Source organism: Bombus pyrosoma, linkage group LG6 (assembly GCF_014825855.1).
Source record: "Bombus pyrosoma isolate SC7728 linkage group LG6, ASM1482585v1, whole genome shotgun sequence".
Taxonomy (NCBI): domain Eukaryota; kingdom Metazoa; phylum Arthropoda; class Insecta; order Hymenoptera; family Apidae; genus Bombus; species Bombus pyrosoma.
In genome coordinates, this window is record NC_057775.1 from 6606352 (window position 1) to 6627532 (window position 21181).

At 33.3% G+C, this 21181-nt stretch overlaps 2 protein-coding genes across 3 annotated transcripts in view; one reads left to right on the forward strand and one right to left on the reverse strand.

Annotated features, from left to right (window-relative positions):
• Window positions 1-21181, reverse strand: part of LOC122568552 (calcium/calmodulin-dependent 3',5'-cyclic nucleotide phosphodiesterase 1-like) — a 118146-nt gene that overhangs the window by 68292 nt on the left and 28673 nt on the right. The gene's annotated exons all lie outside the window — the stretch shown is intronic.
• On the forward strand, window positions 8676-18024 carry LOC122568555 (maltase 1-like). The gene is made up of 8 exons (XM_043728429.1): window positions 8676-8850; window positions 11977-12164; window positions 12881-13162; window positions 13615-13866; window positions 14214-14399; window positions 14843-15047; window positions 16303-16645; window positions 17210-18024. Exons 1-8 carry the CDS (start codon window positions 8691-8693, stop codon window positions 17343-17345), a joined length of 1752 nt encoding a protein of 583 aa, XP_043584364.1. The 5' UTR covers window positions 8676-8690; the 3' UTR covers window positions 17346-18024.

Sequence of the window (21181 nt, forward strand, 5' to 3'; positions counted from 1 at the left end):
ATATAAATATGTACCTCTAAATATCAATAATCAAAAAATATAGTTCTTCTTTCGCAAATCGTCGTATTTACATCTTAATCATACCCTTCTGACATGCACAGTTTTAAAATGTACGTGTCGATAGAACAATATTACATATAACATTAGTACAATGGCCAACGTTTCGAAAATAATGCAGTTACAATAACTTATCATACAGCCACTTATCATTGCCTATCGTGATTATTATAAAAATATAAATCCTACTATTAATCGTGGGACTGAATGGAAAAGTGATACGAGTGCATTTTTCCAAGAAACGAGATAAGTACGGAAAACGATACAGATTTATTTAAAACGATATTGTTATGAATAGTCTGCGATTGCTTACGCTTTTATTGAAATTTATTTTTAATTTAAACTAACGTTAATTTAAATCGATTAATATAAAAATTTCATTGAAAAATGGAAAAATACATAGGACTCGCGCAACATAAAGAAATATATAAAATAAATTACTCGTTAAAATATTTCTTAGGTGAAACAGATCTTCACTTACATGCTCATAAAAGTTTTCCTTGACGAATGTTCAAATACTTTCGATTTCTCTGATAAAACTCAACTTTGATCAAAATTTCCTCAGATTTAATATATTCTTACTCGTATCGCTTGCCCTTTGAATTTTTTAATTGTTTTTCAAATATCTCCAACCAAAGTCTATTAAATCAAAAACCTTCGAATTTCAAACTGTCGACGTGTTAAAAAGCCAACGTTCACGTCGAAACATTCACCGAAGAGGCAGCCACGGGTTAAATTGACCGAAATTCACGATACGAATCGAGGACCAGATTCGATTAACCGGCCTTTCACTTTTTTTACCCGAAGGTAAAACTGGCCTAAGAGCGTGAACGGAAGCAGCCACGTATCGGTTCCCCCATCGATGTGGCCACGTCAATCAGCTTGCCAATTATAATCGTCGCTGGATATCCATGGTGGATTTCGTGTTTCAGCCCGTAAGAATTTCACTCGTCAACTTTCGCAAAATTCCTGGCCGATCGAGAGGCGGTCGTGATCGCTGCTTTGGGCATTTTCTTCAATTCACCGTTAAAAAATTCGCCGTTCGAGCTTCATTCCGCATGCAGGCCGGGTGAAACAACCGGCGAAATTGGGTGCTCGAAAACGCGCCATCGTTTCGACGAAGAAAGCTGTCCTAAAGCGAACACGGTCGAGTAGGAAAACGAACGAAACTTTTCGAGTCGATCGAAATTTGTATATCTATATCGATGTATCGTGTCGTTGTTTGTCAGTGATAGCGGCACAATTCAAAACACGTAAATTTTAGAGGATTTATTTAATTTACAAAGAAATCTACGTGAGTCATTTCAACGACACTGTAAGGCTGACTTAACACAAGGTATGCCACTGTTTGCGAATGCAGTACAACCTTCCACTTGTAGCGTCACAAAACAACTGAAGATAAGCCGGTGTTGTTGTAAGACTAAGACCACGTTGGTAGTGACATTTGCAATAATATTGCATTCTGATGCAAAGCTGATGGAATTATAAATATACCGTTTTACATGATAAGAGTACAAACATAATGTAAACTCAGTAACAGTGAATTTGAAATACTTTCAGTCGTGTCACTATCACTGCCGAGCTGGGATATTATAATTCTATACTGGGTGTTTCTGACTTTCCGCAACAAGGTGTTCCATTCTTGTGTATAACTTTTTAATACGACTCTTAGCCAATTATATTTATACAACATTCCGCTCTTCTTTATACATATACAGCTTTTATGCACAAAATTTGGTTGATTACGCTTAATATAAATAATTTTAGCTAAATTTCAGAACAATTTCCTCTTAATTTTCTTACCATAACGTAATATATACTTTGTTTCAGATACCGTTCCGCTGATCTAAATTTGTAAAATGGCTTGTTTCCAACTACTTTTTGGACATACGAAGCTAAGTTAAGATCGTAAAAAAAATGACGTAAAGAATGTCCCAATTTTGGGCCTGAATTTTTCCGAAACTCTTATATAACTTGTCCGTGCAGCGAAACACGTAACATTCGTTCGTCGTCGCAACTTCAATGCGTATGTATCAAAGTTTCCTATGTATCGAGCTGTCGTGACTGTTTGATTATTTAGAATTGCTTCTTATGTTTTATGAAACGAGTTCTTCCCTCTATATTCGTTTGCACCAGAGAAACTTCAAAAGAGAGAACAAACCAGAATCGCAGAAAGGAAAATTGACTTTTTATTCTAATACAGATAAGTGTATCTTTAAAGTAGAAAGCGTCGTAATTAGGATGAATCGTAGGACGAAATGAAAATCACAATTAGAGCATTTTAGAGTTATACACGCGTGCTGTTTCGTTGAAGGAAGATTAACGTTGAAGACGTAAAAATTTATTAATGCGAGCAACATAGGAGATTCTTTCTTTCGTGCAAATGCATTTGGGAAACGAACACCGAGAATTTTCGAAACAAGTCGCTGCAACAACTGATTGGATCTTGGAATCCATACGAAGCAAAGGAAAACGATGTTTGCATGCGAATTTCGTTTTATTCCTCGCACGTACACATTTTTTACATTGTAACGAATCGAGTATTTATCGATCGTATCGATTCTTTCTCCCTATTGGAACTGTTAAACTTTCGATGAGAAATTAAACTAAACGGTGAAAATTAAAAGCTGCTTCGATAGTAACGTTTACAAGAAAATGTGGAAAATGTTACGATCGAAATATTTACACCAAAGTTAATGAACAGATAGACCTTAAATATTTATTTCACTTAAGAATTGTTACGAATACTTTGTATATTTGATATATTTTCATACATTTGAATTTCACGTAAATGCACAAAAATCTGCACACTCTACTTATTAATAACATAATAAATTATTAGTCGTAAAATAAATATTCACTACCTTTACTAGCATACGTTTGTCAAATCGAAAATTTTCTTATTCAGAAGCTAAAATTCGCCAGCCAGAGATAAAATCATGCGCGATGCTCCAATATTTTCCCTTAAATTCTATTTCGTGTAACAGGATCACCTGTTTATCCTTCTGCTCTCCGGCTAAAACGTAAAAAATATCACTGTTCGCTACGAATGGTTTGTATGAGGCGTAATCCTCCTGCACATTTATACGGTTTTCTGATTTTTACCAACTTTCAGTACGCTGCTTGATAAACTTACATTTGCCAAAATATTCATATCCGCCGCTCGATCATGTTTCCAATGTACGTATTTTTCGATTGCTTTCGATATCTACTTTATATCAATGAACATTGCTCGATAAAATAAGATATCGTCGAATCAGCGAAAAATAACAATATTCGGAAGTTTGTATTCTTTTCGTGAGTAAATGAAATACTACCAGGCACAAGTATTTTGACACATTTAATCGAAATATTTGTAATTAATAATTATTAAAAATTTTCTAATCAATATCTTAGAATTATTTACTTAATAATTATCTAATTAATATTTTATACTTTCAAAATAATAACAAGAGAACGGCTCGCTATTGTTAATTCTTTACCTATCGTACCAAGTTCGAAGTAAAACAAAGAATATGCTTGCACCGCTGTAGCTTCATTATTATGGTACAACGAATGGCTGATACTTTGCAAGATCTGTATCTGTTTTCTGTAACACACGTACTACAGATCCGTACATTGATCTGATAGATCGTTATCTGTACAGATAATTTTCTTTCAGTTCGTTTCCGACAAAAGTAAATACTAAATAAATCGTATTTTATACGTTTCAGCAATTAATTTTTTAGAAGTGTCATTGCGCATTTGTTCGACTTTATCATTTCGATATAAATCTCACTTTAAAATTATTGCATATTTTCTAGAAGACTATAATAAAAAATCGTGTGATTTCGTATAAACGTTTAATTCGTTTGTACAATTTTTATCTCGTCTACATGTGAATATCGTTTCATATCTCGACTACGCATGAGTATCGTGTACACGATATTCCATTTTCGAATTTTGTAAATACAATCTACCATTACCGCGTGATAAGCACCGTGGCACCATTATACTTTTAATAGCGGTGAAACATCTAAATGTGGTGCTCAGAATGCTATCACAAACTTTCTCGACTCATTGAAACTATGATCGCTATGTTACAAATTTGCTGATGTCGAATAAATTATTTTGTCCTGACAGGACTATCGGCGTACATTCGTGCGTTTGAACAACGTTCTACTCCTGAAATTATGTTAATTTCAATTACGCTTGTGTAATACGTGTCTGATTGTGAGATAATAGGAAGGAAAATTATTTGAAAAATCATTTCAGGAAATATTTATTCAAAAGTATAAATGCTAACTAAAATAAAAACTTATTTCATTTGGCAGTTAATTGCTAAAATTATTCGGAGAAAGATCGTTTATTCGCTGAAATGGATTATTTCGAACTAACATCTGCCCAAGTAACGCTATAACCGTTTAAATAATCATTTTTCAATCATTTTATCTAAATAATGCTCGAGCCTGATATAAATGTATAAGTCAATATCGTAAACGTAAAAGTTGCTAAATATTAGATTGTTCTAATGATCTTGTCCATTAGAAACATTGTAAAAATTATATTCCTGGAAACATCTCAAACGGTATATTTTCCACCATCATATATTTACTGTCTTTTATCTGAAATGTTTAAAGAGCGTCTTATAGAAATTGAAACAATAGAACTTATACATATCTAATCATTAATAATTTAAGAATAGTATCTTGCACAAATATGATTAAGTATTACATCAGCAGCGTGTTTTAAAACCAATAAACTTACTACATTTCTGCGTTAATGAGAAGGGGAGAAGCGTTATAAATCTATATAGGGTGTATTCTAGGTAATAAGAGCCAAGATAGACGAATAAATATGCTTGCCACGTGTTCTTTTAGTATAGAATTTTAAGATATAGACTGCAGACTAACGTCATCTTTATCATTAGACTACAGAGATATATATATATACAGATTTTTTGAATATAGAAATGCAAGATAGATTTATTTCATACACTAAATATAATCAATATTTTCCAATAATATTTTACTTTAAATATTTTATATATTGTTGCGCATCGCATATACACGCGTTTAAGAGTTTGCAGCACAATTTGCTTTTCGAATGGAACAACTGTTTTTGTACATTTTCCTGAGGAAGATGAAATATTATCGATAAAACGTTTAATTTTAAAACAGGACCCCACAGTTACAGTTTCAATACCGTAAACGAGTAATATTGCGAATAAGATATTTATTTACTTAAGGAAGCCATTGTTCCTGTTGAAATCCTAACATGTGGCAAACTTTAAAATAGGAATATACATTTCTCGATTTTTCTATACATTTTCACACTTTCACATTGCTCATAAACATACGAATATTCACAGTTTAATTAATTCGTAATATTCATTGCAGATACGATTGATTATCCGTGCCCGATTATCTTTCATAGGATTTGTTATAAAGCCACTTCCGGCAAATATCATTGGATTCGATTGGCAGTTTACAAAGTCGAGTTATTATAATAGAAGAGCGAACAGCAAGTAATTTGTTCCAGAGTATAGTATGTTTTTGCTGCGGCTCCAACATCGGTTGTTAAAGATAACTACCCTTTCTCTCTTTCATCTCAGTTTTGTGTTTCATTTGATTGAGTCATAAGCAATTACCGTTTTTATACACGAGCTTCATTTCTCTTTTAAAGCAGCTCAGAAAATAACTTAATGCCCGTTATAGAATATAACTTTTCCTTGTGCATTTAGTATCTTGACATTTCTTATGTACAAAAATTTGTTCACTTTGACGAAACGAAAATTTATATAAAATCTTGTACACGATCGTCGTTATTAAATTTTGCTTTATTGAATTTAACGTTTAGCTTGTGCTCCTCGGGTTTTGGTTCGTTTTCAAGGCTGATCATATGTTCAGAACGAAACACGATTAACTAATAAAAGAATCATTGAAAATTCTTTTTTCAATAATCGCCGTATATTATCATTAATTTTAGGATTCTCAGAATATTCTACAACGAGCATCCTATTTTGATTTCTTCATTTTAGTCGTAGAAAAATTATATTATTATTTGATCTACAACTGTTTGATCTGTAAACACTGATCGTTGTTCTCAATAATATTACGATAATGTAGCAATGTGAGTTGAAGTAATTATTAAGACACTTTACCGGTGTGAAATTATTATTTACTTGACGCAAAAAATTCTTTCAAGTTTCTACGCTTGTTTTCATTAATCAAGTAACTCGATTTCAAGTCGCTTGAAGTAACTTGACCAATCCGAGCTAGACTTTTTTAAAATAACATAATTATAACTAAGAACTGGAAACTAAAACAGTTCATAACCGTGCATCTGTATCAACAGCTACTTGTAACTAGATGTCTGTGCAATTTCATATCTTTATGATCGTACAGAAATAGAATCCAAATAAAGGCTTGTTTTACACAGTAAATATTATAGTAATCGCTTCATCTTGGATATGTTTATTGGTTTAAATTTACCATAAATTCATAAACAGCCGCATTTCTCTCGCAACAAATGTCAACGTCAGAAATTAAAATAAAGTAGCATTTTGCTCGCGAATTGGTATAACAAGTCTTTCCCACCGTACGTTCTAATTGCTCGCTACTTGTTTCTGTCTGTAAAATTCAACAATTCCAAATATTCTTCTCAATTTTGACGCGAGGTTCGTTGCTTGCAATAGAAAACATCTTCTTTCGTTGCAATATATACAGAGGAAACTTTGGTACAACTTCGAATTACCCACCGCGCAAAAAGAGCTGGCAACTTCTTTTCTCGTTCTTTGCCGCCTTCAACAATTTTCTTGGCACACACCAACAAGAGCAAGTTTTATAAAATCTCCGCGCAACACAACTTTTCTTTCGAATTTCGCGAAATCCCGCTTCGAATCTCCTGTTTCCTCGTTGCGAAATTTAGCGTAAGGCGGGCGACTAAAATTCTCAGAATCGTGCACAATATGAAGCTTATTCGACTTTGCAATTGACGTAACAGTCACAGATTAACAGCCTTCAAACTTTCTAACATTTCAAGCATCTTACGAACTTCGCACCTAATAATGTCTAAATTTCTTATTTTTAGGATTAATTTTTCCTTTCCGTTCCATTTCCTTTCCTTAGTATCAAACTGTTGCAGTTACGTGAAAGTATCTAATAACAATAATCTTTAAATGTTTAACCATAGAACTACCGATAGTTAACACGAAGCTATTTCTACCAAAACCAGTAAAAATGACTGGTCTTTAAAAAATACATAATAATAGAATATTTTTGGTATTATTAATCCATCTGGGATCCCTAAATGAGAATTGACACATTTATAAAATTGTAGAACCAGTCACTTTGACTGCTGTGGTATTTATAGCGTTAGTATCTAGCGATCTAGCAATCGATCCTGAATTTTTCTGATAACTGGTATCATTGTATCGAATGATACGCGGTAAAAATTTGAGAAACGTTTGGCAAGTTGTAGAAAACGAGGAAATTGTTTAATCGGAGCTCGATAAACAGATTGCAGGATCCTCTTACACTTTGACAAGTACCAGTCATTTTGACTGCTATTGGTATAGGTAGCCTTGATATAAAATTATTTTCAGTTTGAATATATAAAAAAGAAAATAAAATTCATTCTATTATTCTTTTAGTTATCGTTGCGAAAGTCATTACATCATCGCGGGAAAAATATAAATATGAAGTAGGAATTTTAAAATAAAATTGTAAAATCAGTCACTTTGACTGATGTGATAGTTCTAGTGTTAAGACTAATCCAAACTAACCCAAGCTAACTGAAACCTAAAGTCAAACTAAAAAATATTAAATAAAGAAAGTATAGATAACTGAAATATGTAGAGTGGTTAAAAAATATTTTTGTACACAAACTTATTTTTCAACGAAGCATTTTTCTTTTCTTAAAGCTCTACATTTCCTTTCCTTGGTATTAAATTGTTGCAATTGTATGAAAGTACTATTGAATGATACGAAATTTACTACAGTTGGATCTAATCAACTAGCACATAAGTGCGATAATAAAGGCAGTGGTGTACAAATACTTTCTATAGTCACTGTACAAATTATCAAATAGCTAATCCAATTTGAACGACCATTTGCTTCTTTATTTTCTTGTACTTGCAAATTGAAACGATACAAACACGTAATAACGCATACATATTTAAACTCATAACGGTGCAAACATATGCAAGCTATATTCATGTCCATTTATAAATCTCACTCTAACTTTCTTCCCTTTTCTTTCGTTCTTTTTTATTTTTCATTCCTCCACAAACCTACACGCTCCCCTTCTACACAGCAAAGGGAAAAGTATGGAAAACACTTTTAAGAAAACTAAAGCCGAGCGCAATTTCTAAGTGAAATTACTCGGAATCACGACGGAGAAAATATTCGATGAACTCTAATCGATGTAATTACTAAAAATATCTCACTATAAAAGATACACGAACCGTGAACAGGTAGAGCGTCATTCAATTCAAATTGCTCGATTATCGTGCGATTTTTCTTTGGTATCGCGTTATTTATCGCGACTTTTCTCAATGCTCTGTTGATAAGGACACGCGATACGCTGCTCTTTTTTACCATCGAATCTGGCATATAAGAAGCCGAGTGATTGCGCGCCGCATCATTCAAATCATGAAGAACATCAGCTTCGTGGTGGTCGTGCTTCTCGTTGCGGTCGGCCTGGCCACCGCCGGGATGAAGAACAAGGGTTGGTGGCAGAATGCGGTTTTCTATCAAGTGTATCCTCGGAGTCTCAAGGATTCGAACGGCGATGGCATTGGAGACTTGAAAGGTAGGAAATCCGTAGGAAACATTAGGATGTTCAGGTATCTGGTAACGTTCCGTGACACGCGAACCGTGTTCGTTGCATCATTTGAGACAGTTTAAAGAATATCAAGACGAAACAGATGTGAAATGATCGCGATTCAGAAAAGCTAGAATAAATAAGATGTAATTAGAATAAATTCGTGATTTAATTATTAATGATAATTAATGAGAAATATACGCTAACTGGTGGCAAAAGTTTGGATACGGACGCAGTGGTGTGTAAAATATTCTGAGATTTTTATACGATCTTATTTATTAGTCTTCCTATAGATTCTTTTTTTTTTTTTTTGTAGCAATTCTTCTCTCTTGTAATGTTTGATTCGTTCTCTAGTGCTCATTTTACTTTGTGCTTGGGCAACTAAAATTTCGGATTTCTTGTCACATCTTTTAACTTTACTCACACTATAGCTAAACAGTATGCCCAGGGAATAAGAATTAGGTTCGTAGAAGATTTCAAGCTGGTAAATAAGGCCAAAATTGAAACGTCTAAGCTATAGAAAATGTATTTAAGCGTACGAAACATCTAAAAAAGTAATAAACTATTTAAAAACATGGTCATTTAAGGATCGCGATTCGAGTGTTCATGGAAGGAAGTTTCGTAACGCGACGTATACATCTAACGAGTAAGTGTAATAACGAGATTCTTAAGGATTGTATCGTCATAATTGGAAACTACAATGGCCGAAGCTGACAGGTGTAAATCGTGTTCCTTTGAAAAATTATCGGAGGAAACCAACAGAGAAATCGAAAGACTGTATAAATCTGCATGATGAATTCTTCATATAAATAGTGATGATGATTTTGTTAATGGTTCGTGTTAGTTCCGCTTAATTAACCGACAAATAAATTAATGATTCATCTGATCGGAGAATTAATATTGAAATTAATTATAGTGTCTAACGGTAGTATCGTTAGTGGTTAACGATATTTTAAGTGATGCATAAAACACTTGGGCATCTCGTGTACGGTGTCGGCAAACTTGGAACCAATCCAAGGTTTCAATTCCTTGCCTAATTACTATGATATCAGCGGTTATTCCCAGTTAACAGTAAAAAGTAACAGTGATTTTCTATAATGACGAAGGAAATAAGAATAAGCCAGTAGTAAGCAATAAAATATTTAGGAGATTTATACGTTGAACAGTTTTTTCTTACTAGACAAATGGAAGAATACTCTGCAAACATCCTTGTGTATTTTTTCAAGTAACATCCTTTACTTTTAATTCTTTAATTCTGTACACGTTTCGCAAGAATAGCACGTCGTACGATAACAAAAGATAAAAACAGTTCCGTAATATTTAATTGCACTTCTAGCATCATACTTCCTTTCTTTCATGTACGTGATGTAACGTGCGGTCTTCGAATGCTCGATAGTAATTAAAAGGATGTGTCGAATCCCAGAAAATGTCTCCTACGACGATGGATTAATGAGATAGTGGTAGGATCGATGATTATTTATTAAAAAAAAAAAAAAAATGAATTAATTTAAATAATCGCGTTTCAGACTGTAGTTGACATTTTTCCCCATTTTCATCTTTTCCTACAAATATGTAATATCTATTAATGAAATATATAGCTTTCCAGTATTTATATATTTAATATTGATATTTAGATTGGAAATTTTCAGAGATTCACACGACAGTAATTGTGCCACGTTTAATGATAAATCATGCTAATGGACAAAACGTAAAATAAAGTGTAGCAAATTTCATTTAGAAATGTCTGTTAACTACAGTCGAAATTTATTCGTTTTAAGGCAATTTATTTTGTTCTAGTATGCTACAGTTTCTTATTATACTACAATTTCGATTTTTCAAGTATAATATTTGATAGATTTCACGACATACAACGAACGACACAGAAGTATCGGTTCGTTTCTAATTTTATATACAGATGAGAACACGTTAATGAGTTCTAAGATTACATTAAATTGTTACTTACTTTGCCGTATGACGCCACGATTATTTGCGTCTTTCACTTACCTGTAACAACATCGATTACGACATTAATAAATTATACTTGGATGTGTCTTTTTAAATATTAAAACGATACTCGGAATCGTAACAAATTACATAAATATGGTTAATAGTAAAATACTAACATAGTAAATGCATGAAATTTAGTAAAAGGTATTGTTATAACGTAGCTTCTCCTTTAACACGTATGCATATACAATTGATAGTCGACACTAAGATAGACAAACTATTTGATTGATTATTTAGAATAGCGTACATCTTATCAATTTTAATAAGCTTGAAAATGTGATGTCAAGGTCAACGTTTCGAAAAAATTTTCCCTATACGTGTGTACCGATCGCTCCCCTTTAGTCCGCAGGTTATTGTATAGTATCTATAGTATTATCGATTTCATAAATATATTTTTATAGATTTTTTTTTATAGATAAGATGACATTTTTCAAATAGCTGTATATATGAACATCCATTGATATCTCATATCTCACAATTTTATCTAATCATACGATACAGAAAAAGGTAAAAGATTTCATACTATTCTGCCTATCGAACGGTGGAATTTTACAGTGTTATTTTTTTTTTTTTTTTTATCATATTATCCGTAACATTTATCGACATATTGATTGCACATGCATTACTGTTCATAAATATTTCCACGCTTCTAAATTATTGCCAATATATAAAATGTATTTCAAATGTCTTTAATTTAATTTTGACCTTTGATCTTACATTGATCAAACAGTCATGCATATATACTTAGAATTAGTAGATATCGTTGGTAGGAAGTAATTGATATTAATTGAAGACTACACAAGAAAGATATCATAGGTTCATTTTCTGACTTTTATATCACTGAACGAGTATGTGACTTTTATGGCTTAGAACGGTCTTAGTCTGATAAACTCGAAGATCGAATGATATTAATGTAGTTTCTATGTTAATATTTCATTTAATTAATTAACATAATGTAATTAATCAATATAATTAAATCCATCCCATTCCGTGATATGTATCAAAGTTCATCCTGATCGATTATCAGTATCGTTCGAAAGAATATCTTCCATTCGTGCTCCTATAATCGTTGCTATTGATATAAAATTGTACTTGGTTTTCTCACAGGTATTACCAGCAAACTTCAGCATTTCAATTCTACTGGAATAACAGCGATTTGGCTGTCACCGATCAATAAAAGCCCTATGAAGGATTTCGGATATGACATATCAGACTTTAGAGACGTCGATCCCCTCTTCGGTTCCCTAAAAGATCTCGAGGATCTTTTGGCAGAGGCTCATAGACTTGGTTTAAAGGTAAAGCGAAATGAAATTTTGCGAATGACGATAAATTGCGAATTACATTTGATCGTTGATCTTAATCGAATCGTACAACATCGTTGAATCGTGTTAAGCAATTAAACAACACGCGTGAAGAACGCGGAGAACGGGAGTTTGTTTTAAAGACAAGTTACGTTAACAATTGTAATTTGTTACTTGTTTGTATAACATCGAATTGCGATGCATATCAGCATATTTTCAACGCGAAAATAATAAACATTTACCATAATACAATAAAACTATAATATTACCATAGAAATTATGTTGAAAAAATCTGAGAATACCTCTAATCATAGCGGTGAGATAAAATATTAAATAATATCAATGAATAGCAGTTGCCTCAATGCCAATAAGCATTTCTTTGATAGCCGAGTTTGTTGAATTATTAGCACTCGCTCAAATATCGCGGTTACCGATCCGTGCCGCACTTTATCCATGTAAATAATTCAAAATTAGCTTGATAAATAATATATATAATATAATATATAATAAATAATATAATAAAATATAACGGTATAATATAATAGGCGCGATATAAGACAGTGCACCGTTATAGTTATCGTAGTTGGTACTTCACGATTTTTAGCTTTTCCAGCATAAACGATCCATCCGTCGATTTGATATATTCACAGGGACTTACAAAATCGCTAGTAATTGTAAAGTATACGGATAATTTTCTTCTTATTTTTCAGGTTATTTTAGATCTTGTTCCTAATCACACGTCTGACCAGCATGCCTGGTTCAAAGCCTCAAGCCTCAACACAACCTCGAACCCAGGGAAATATGCGGATTACTATGTATGGGTCAATGGAACAGGAAAAAACAAGGCTTTACCACCTAACAACTGGGTCAGCGTGTTCAATGGATCAGCATGGACGTATAACGAGAAAAGGAAGCAATTCTATTTTCATCAATTCTTACCCTCACAACCAGACTTGAACTACAGAAACCCGGCCGTGCAGAAAGAGATGGAGGTATAGTTCGAACGATTACATTAATATAATTCAAATTGATTCGACAAGACCGCGAATTTCTTTCCATTATGACTACCGTTTTTGTTTGTAGCTCTCTATTCTATGTTTTACAATATCCTATAGTCTATAGAAAGAAAGTAAAGCTAGAGAAAAGTAAGATAAAAAAAAAGAAACTTTTTCGATAGGCATCGATATCGACGATCGATGGGTTGATTTTTGTGCACAGATTTAGAAATTGAGAAAGATCATTGCGTCATTTTATCCAACATGTTTTTCATGAAAAATCAAGAATCTTCCACGTTGGCCATTAGTATCTGCTAGATTATAGCAAGAACGATGCGTTCGCGTCATTGTGATAAGCGTACCGTTTTTATTTCAATGAATCTACTTTTCCGTCTTTAAATAATTACTTCTAACAGCGCGAAACATGTATGGTTGTCTTATTTTCGCAGGACATAATGAAATTTTGGTTGGACAAAGGAATTGACGGGTTCCGCATAGATGCTGTACCACACTTGTTTGAGCTGAATGACACAACCAAAGACGAACCAAAGCTTAATCACGTGGATCCCAGCCTCAATACAACTCATCACGCCTATTACGATCACATTTATACAAAGGACCAGAATGAAACTTACGATTTAGTACAGAGCTGGCGAGAATTCGTGGACGAATATGCGGAAAAGAATAATCGTGACGAGATAGTAAGAGAAAGCAAATATATTTTTGAATAACTTTATCTGCCTTGAGGACTATATTCTATTTCAATTTTGCCAATTCGCGATATTTAATATCTTACTTTGTTCTTTCGCGTTTTAATCTTTCGAGTTTTGATCCTTGAATGTGTCAATGGAATTCGATAGCTTCGTTGGTACCGAGATTTCGATAATATTCAATCCTGCACCTTTTTATCTTCAACAGAATGTAGAAAGCGCAGAATACTTCACGGATAAAATTTTCAACATTTAAAACCATTAATCCAAATTTAGTTCTATCGCAGAAATCTTATTACCCAAGCAGCCCGTCTCCACGTTAACATTTCATGTTACAGGTGCTTCTGACGGAGGCGTATACTTCTTTATCGAACACGATCAAGTATTACAACTACGGCTCGCACGTCCCATTCAATTTCAAATTTATAACGGACGCCGATGCAAATTCCAACGCCACTCAATTGAAGAACGTTATAGATAGTTGGATAAAGCAAATGCCGAATAATAGAGTCGCAAATTGGGTGGTACGTAAGTTTTCAATCGAGTCACACAACAGTATTTAATAACGTTGAATGTGCGTCTTGTTTCCAAAGAATAAGACAGAAAATGAGAAATTCTGATTCGTTGGGGAATAAGGAAAATCTGCTCCGTTAATTTAGGGATAAGAAGGCGATTAGAATCCTGAACATTCGCTTGAATTTTTCATTTTAACAATATTCTTTCGGCCACGTAATACTTTCGAATTAATTACTGATAAAAGAATATCAACTGTGAGCAATTTTTATCGCGTCGCATCGGAAATGAAACTGACGCTCTTCGCTGAAAAGTATGTACAACTTTAAGGGATCGAAGATAAATATCATAGAATAAAAAATATTCAACGAATGCTGAATGTTAAATACCTGGTCGGTTTTAATGCGCGAGTCTATTCCATTGAAAGTATATTTGCATAATTATATTTCCATAGATGGGAAACCACGATCGAGTTCGTCTTGGCTCACGTTATCCTGGTAGGGCGGATCAAATGATAATGCTGGAGATGATTTTGCCCGGAGTTGCGGTTACGTACTATGGAGAAGAAATCGGCATGGTGGATATACCTGGCCCTATAAAATACGACGTTCGCGATGGCTGCCGATCACCATTCCAATGGGATAACACTACCAGTGCAGGTGAATACGCATTTTATTCTATGGTATTGTGATAATGTAAAGAAGATAGGATGAGATATTTATTTATATGTATCTTTCTTCGTTTAAAAATTATTTAAAAACGATGGTAAAACATCTGTTATATATATATTTCACTTACAAATAGTATAAGCATGATCAGTATAGTATAAAGCAGCAAGATATTTCGAATTTTTAACTTTTGATAAAAAAATGGAACTTGTATCTAATATATCTTTTATCAATATTTTATCGTGGGATTATTGTATTTATGTGCAAGATACGATATTAAAGTCAAATGTGTTTTTTTCATTTACATTTTACATAATATTTTCACATATTCGTTGTGTCGTTCGTTCAATTTCCCCGGGGAAGTTGTCCCTCAACTTGTTAATTGTGGTGGATTTATTTTCGCAGACTTTCGCTCCGAATACTTCCATAGAAAAAATCTAGAATTGTTAAATCAAACGTACGAGAAACTCGATCAAGCTCAGTTACCACTTTCTAACTGATTTTGATAACAAGTTTTTATTACGATAACACACTCTTGAGACATGAAACGTTCCATGATAACATTTAATGGATATAAAATATACTATTGTATATATATACATGTGTGTGTGTTTAATCTTGTTTTGTTTAAGAACTATTTAAAAACGAAGCGATACAACTTCTTTTATCTACTACCTTTTACTTCCGTTTATTGCTAGGAGAATTTTTAGTTTTGTAGGATTAGCGGTGAATTTGAAATTCCTTTCTACAGTTCAATAACAATTGAAGGGTAACTCCAATATTTAAATTGTATTTATTTCAAGAGAAAGAAAGGTGTAGCTTTCATATTCAATGGTCTCATATTCATGAATGCACAATGTTTTATTACTGCAAATGCTAGTAGACTGTGAATTTATAATACGTTTTGAATTGGGTTTTGTTGATTTGTTTAAAATAACGGAACGTGCGGCTGCATTTTTATTTTAGCAGTCAATCCTTTTCGCTTCTAGACAAGCTCGTAAACAAATCGATAATTGCTTAATTATTTCAATGTTACATTGCAGTGGCATTTCCTGTTAAGAATCAACTAGTTCATTTTTATTTAATATCATTTGTCAAATTTTATTTATTTATTTATTATGGAATTTACGAGTGAAACAATACATAGCATAGCAAATACTTTAATCCAGAAAGCTTAGATTAAACCATTAGATATTATACTTAACGTAGGTATGTAACAGTTGGTAAGCTCAAATTCTATTCGTAGGTTTCAGTGACAGCAAAACGACATGGCTACCCGTCAACAAAAACTACATAAACGTCAATTTGCAGAAAGAGAAGGGCGAGCAGAATTCTCCCTACCAACTTTACACTAAATTAATTGATTTACGAAAGAAACATACGCTGAAACATGGTTCTCTCATAACGAAAGATTTATCCAAATATGTGCTCGCCGTCCTGCGAGAAACCGAAACAGAAACTATATCGCTTTTGATCAATATTTCACAAAACAGAACTTTTGTGAACTTGACAGAATTGGGCTCAACTAGAGTGAGCGGAATGCCGACCAGGATACAACTCGGTAGCACGAACTTCAATCAAACGCCAGGGTAAGTGAAAACAATTATTCCAATCGAATTCTACTTGTATATTCTAATCAAGCATTAAGATCATTTTAAATAAAGTCCAATCGTTCGATATAATTTTAACAAGGTATAAGCATGATTCAAGTCCGTAGGAACAGAACATTCTCGATAAATTTAAGTAGCAGGACATACATATAGTGGCTGATGAAAATATTCGAGAATTTATAGAAACTTTTTATAAATATATTATATATGTCATACGAAGCATTTTGATATCTCATTAATATGACAATGGGACACACGTATCGTTGTTATATCGATAAATTTTGAATGTATCTGTAAATGTATATAGAAATTACGGGATATTTATCGCATGTGTTTATTGCACATTACAATTCGAATGACTAATCATTCGTTACTTTAGTAAGTCAATTTAACGAGGGCATCTGTGCCATTAATTACATGTTTCAGACCACTGTTTACGCTGTATATTAATTTTAATTATTTCAATTTATTAATTTCGATTATTATTAATTATTTTAATCATCGAATGCAGAACGATTGATATAAAAATAATTTATTTTCCAGCACCTTGGTTGATAACTCGAAAATCGAACTTCCTGGATATGCAGCCGTCATTCTGATTTCGTCCGGTGCTGGTTTAGCCGGTTACTCAGTCATAACTCTTCTATTCGCAGTGTTGTTTTCCCTTTTCCCATGGTAAAACATAAGAACTGTTTGTCTGCATCGTACTTACTCGTAGACTTATGTGATACGTAAATTTTAGACTTTAAGCTTAGTCGATGATGCATTTGTGGTTTGCCGAATTTCATCGCGTTCTTAATAGCGCGTTGCACTTTGTTCCCGTGTTTCATGAACGTTACAGTTCGCTTCTTCAGGACAGACCTGATTCCAGCTAAAACAACTTCAGGATTTGCTCTAGAAAAATGAACTGCGATGTTCACTGAAAATACTGGAACGAAGCGTAACGAGTTATTAAAAATACAATCGAGACACGAAGAAGTACAAATATGTTACGTAAGTGATATGTATCTGTCATGTTTAACGATCGAACAGCACCAAGTATTTAACGCGTAAAACAATTCCAGCCAAACGATCAACATATTATCAGATTGTAATTGAATTGTACGAATAATCACGATTGCGAGTAACGCGATAAGATTTCGCGTTGTCGAGCGTAATACATCGATTAACGGATTATACGAGACAGAGCAGAGTGAGTTATTTTACTGATAATTTTCCCGCATCATTAGACCGTCGTTTTTCTGTCTGTCGTAAATAAACTTGAAAAGCAAACGCGGTAATTGTAACGATGCTTATGCACTTAGAATTGGAAAATGTTACACTCTACGAAATACAAATAAATATTTGGACAACGATTACATCGTGTTGCATTATTGTCCCTGAATGATGTAATAACGAAATTAAAAAGATTTGGAAACGTATCTGTCGAAATGATATTCAAATAATATTATTTAAAATCTGCACTCACATCAACACATTTACAGTTTCTCAGGTAAAATGTTCTATTTGCCGCTTCTAAATATCCGAGAAAACTGAAGTCTTATTATTTTCTTTTTCCCATCCTTGATCTCCTCCGTTTAAAAAATGCTTACAGGTTGTATAATTATTACAAATTTAAAATACTCGCAGGCCATACGATTGTTAGAAATAAATCGTACAGGTGCATGGCGTATTATTAACGTAACGATTAATTAAACGCTTCGAACGGAACATTTTAACTTCGTCAAGAGGATGACGTTGAACGTATGAGCGTAGGAAAGACTCGCGAGAAGAATTCTTTGAGAAATTGGATAAAGAATTAGTAGACATTGTATTTACCAGAGATATCATCATCTTAGGAGGCTTCTATAGCCACACAGGTAAAAAAGACTGTGATAAACTGGTCCATTTCATGATAACAATAACAAAGTAAATGACAATGGCAAGCCGTTAGTAGACATCTGTATGTTTAACGAACTAAAAATAGCAAATGGATTTTACGAACACAAACGCATCCATAAATATACCAGGGAGGCAAAACAAAGAAATCAAAACTTATCAACGAATCAATCGTAGACTATCTAGACTAGATTTTGAAACAGAGAATCTGCATCGATCTGCACGACGTAAAAGTACAAAGAAGAGTAACACGTAAATCAGACTACTACTTATCACATTATTTATTTATTTATTTATTAAGGTCGATGTATCATTAATTTTTGTACAAGGAGATCTCCTAGAGTATCTTAACTACGATATTGATAGTTTATTCCAGAAAAGTACTAAAAGTGATTATCAGCAATGAGCATAGCTTCACAAAAAGCCATAAGTATGGAACAAGAAGAAAATAGTACCGAGATACGATGGACAGAAGATATTGAAGGAATGGTAAAAAAGATGAAAGGACAATAATTGAAATTAAAGACTATCAACTCGAATTCCGTGCTGTAAGTCAATTCGCCACTGTCTTTCATAACGTAGTGTTCTAAAATTATTGAAAAAATTCATTATACCTTGTTCAGTCGCGAGAACGAATCTCAGCGGAGGATAAAATTATAACGAGATTAATTATGCGAAACTAACGAAACGATAGTTTAAAAAACGATGCGCGAAATACGTGACTAAATCCAAATTCCAAGAATCTTTACTTGTACCGCAATAATTTTCAATCCGAGATTTGTCATCTCAATGCCTCAAGTTACCCTGATCCTTAAAAAAAATCCTCCACTCGGATGCGATTTCGAATACACAAGTATGTAACAACGAGCATAATTTGCGCGTTATCCCGTCGATGGCGTGCGAATAATACATAATATCGCGGCTCTGTGACTTTATTAAACACCTGTTGCGTGTCATTTTACAACGCTTCCTTAGGAGGAAGATCAGTTGGAAAGAAAATCGAGTTTCACGGCGTTAACCGAGAAAAAGGACGGCTATCGGATCGAACCGATCCGTTATCGATCTCTCCGCTTCTTCTTCTTCTTCTCTCATCCGATTTCCACCGCAATCTGTCCACGCCCTACGTCACTACGCCCTCGTATCTCGGTCCGTTCACGCAGAAATTTATGTGGCCGGATTCGCACCTGCTGAGACAGAATGGTCGATGAACGAACGGGAATACGCGACAGAAGGAATTACGGTTGTTACTGTTACCGTTCCGTTGTTGGAATTCGGCCAACTAAACCCTGATAAAACTCTTCTGTTAAACCTGATATTTCTTTCCCTGAATCTTCACTCAGTTTTCCACGATGCGTTTCTACGATGGAATCGTTTTACTTCAAGTGATTTCCTTACGTTCAGCTTCTCATTCTTTCGAGAATTTCCTTGAAAACTGGAATCATTAGATGTTGTTATCGATCATGTGGTAGCATGAAATAGACTTTGGCGAATTACTTTCCCACAGTTCGTAGTTATGGCTTTAGCCTAGAATTATGTATATGTCAAAATTAAGTTAAGCGAATTAATTTTAATTGCAACTAGTTGGCCAAACTTGAAAATTGAAATTTCATTGTACAACGACTGGTATAAAAAATATGTATTGAAAGTATATAAAATAAATGTATATAATATAAATATTTTGTAATATCGATACAACACAATCGTGTGAAGTATAACTAATCGTCAAAATTCGCAGTATTGTGACTTGGAGTGTCGATCGTTGGTAAGTAGCAAGAATATGCACGCAAAATTTAACATGTACATTTCTTTAATGTGATGATTAAAGCGACTCTTTCGGTAAGATAATTTGAACGTTCCTTGCCAAATTGTTTAAGTGTAAGTACAGAGGAAAGATATATATTCGACAATTCCCTATTGCGTGTGTGTTTTACGAACAGTCTTTGGTATTGTGAAGAGATAGTAACCTTTCATAGCCATTCAGGTTTTATATTTCGCGCGGAATACTGAAACAAGCTTCAGTTCGATTTTTCAAACTCGATAAAAATTTACTGGGCTTTCTCACATTTACGCTTTATTATCGACTGTGATAAGATTATAGTATTACACACAATTGCTCGTTAAAGTGAACGCTTATACAAACGTATTATGAAATTATTACATTATATAATATACTATGCTTGTTATACAAAATATTTGGAAAATTTATTAACATTATGATGAGATACAATTATGAGATTAAATTGATAGAAACAGGTCTGAAATTGTATATAGAAATTAAAAGATACTTAATACTATAACTACCACACCAGTCAAATTGACTGGTTTTACAATTTTATTTTAAAATTCCTACTTCATGTTATACATTTTTTCCGCAACGATAACTAAAAGAATAATAGAATGAATTTTATTTTCTTTTTTATATATTCAAATTGAAAATAATTTTGTATCAAGGCTACTTATACCAATCGCAGTCAAAATGACTGGTACTTGTCAAAGTGCAAAAGGGTCTTGCAATCTGTTTATCGAGCTCCAATTAACCAATTTCCTCGTTTTCTACAACTTGCTACACGTTTTTCAAATTTTTACCGCGTATCATTCGATACGATGATATCAGTTATCAGAAAAATTCAGGATCGA

Excerpts from the sequence above, each read along its gene's own strand:
- LOC122568555 (XM_043728429.1), top strand. The coding sequence starts at position 8,691 with ATGAAGAACATCAGCTTCGTGGTGGTCGTGCTTCTCGTTGCGGTCGGC. Across the intron at positions 14,400-14,842 it reads ATAGAGTCGCAAATTGGGTG|ATGGGAAACCACGATCGAGT; the intron begins GTACGTAAGTTT and ends ATATTTCCATAG. Across the intron at positions 15,048-16,302 it reads GGATAACACTACCAGTGCAG|GTTTCAGTGACAGCAAAACG; the intron begins GTGAATACGCAT and ends TTCTATTCGTAG.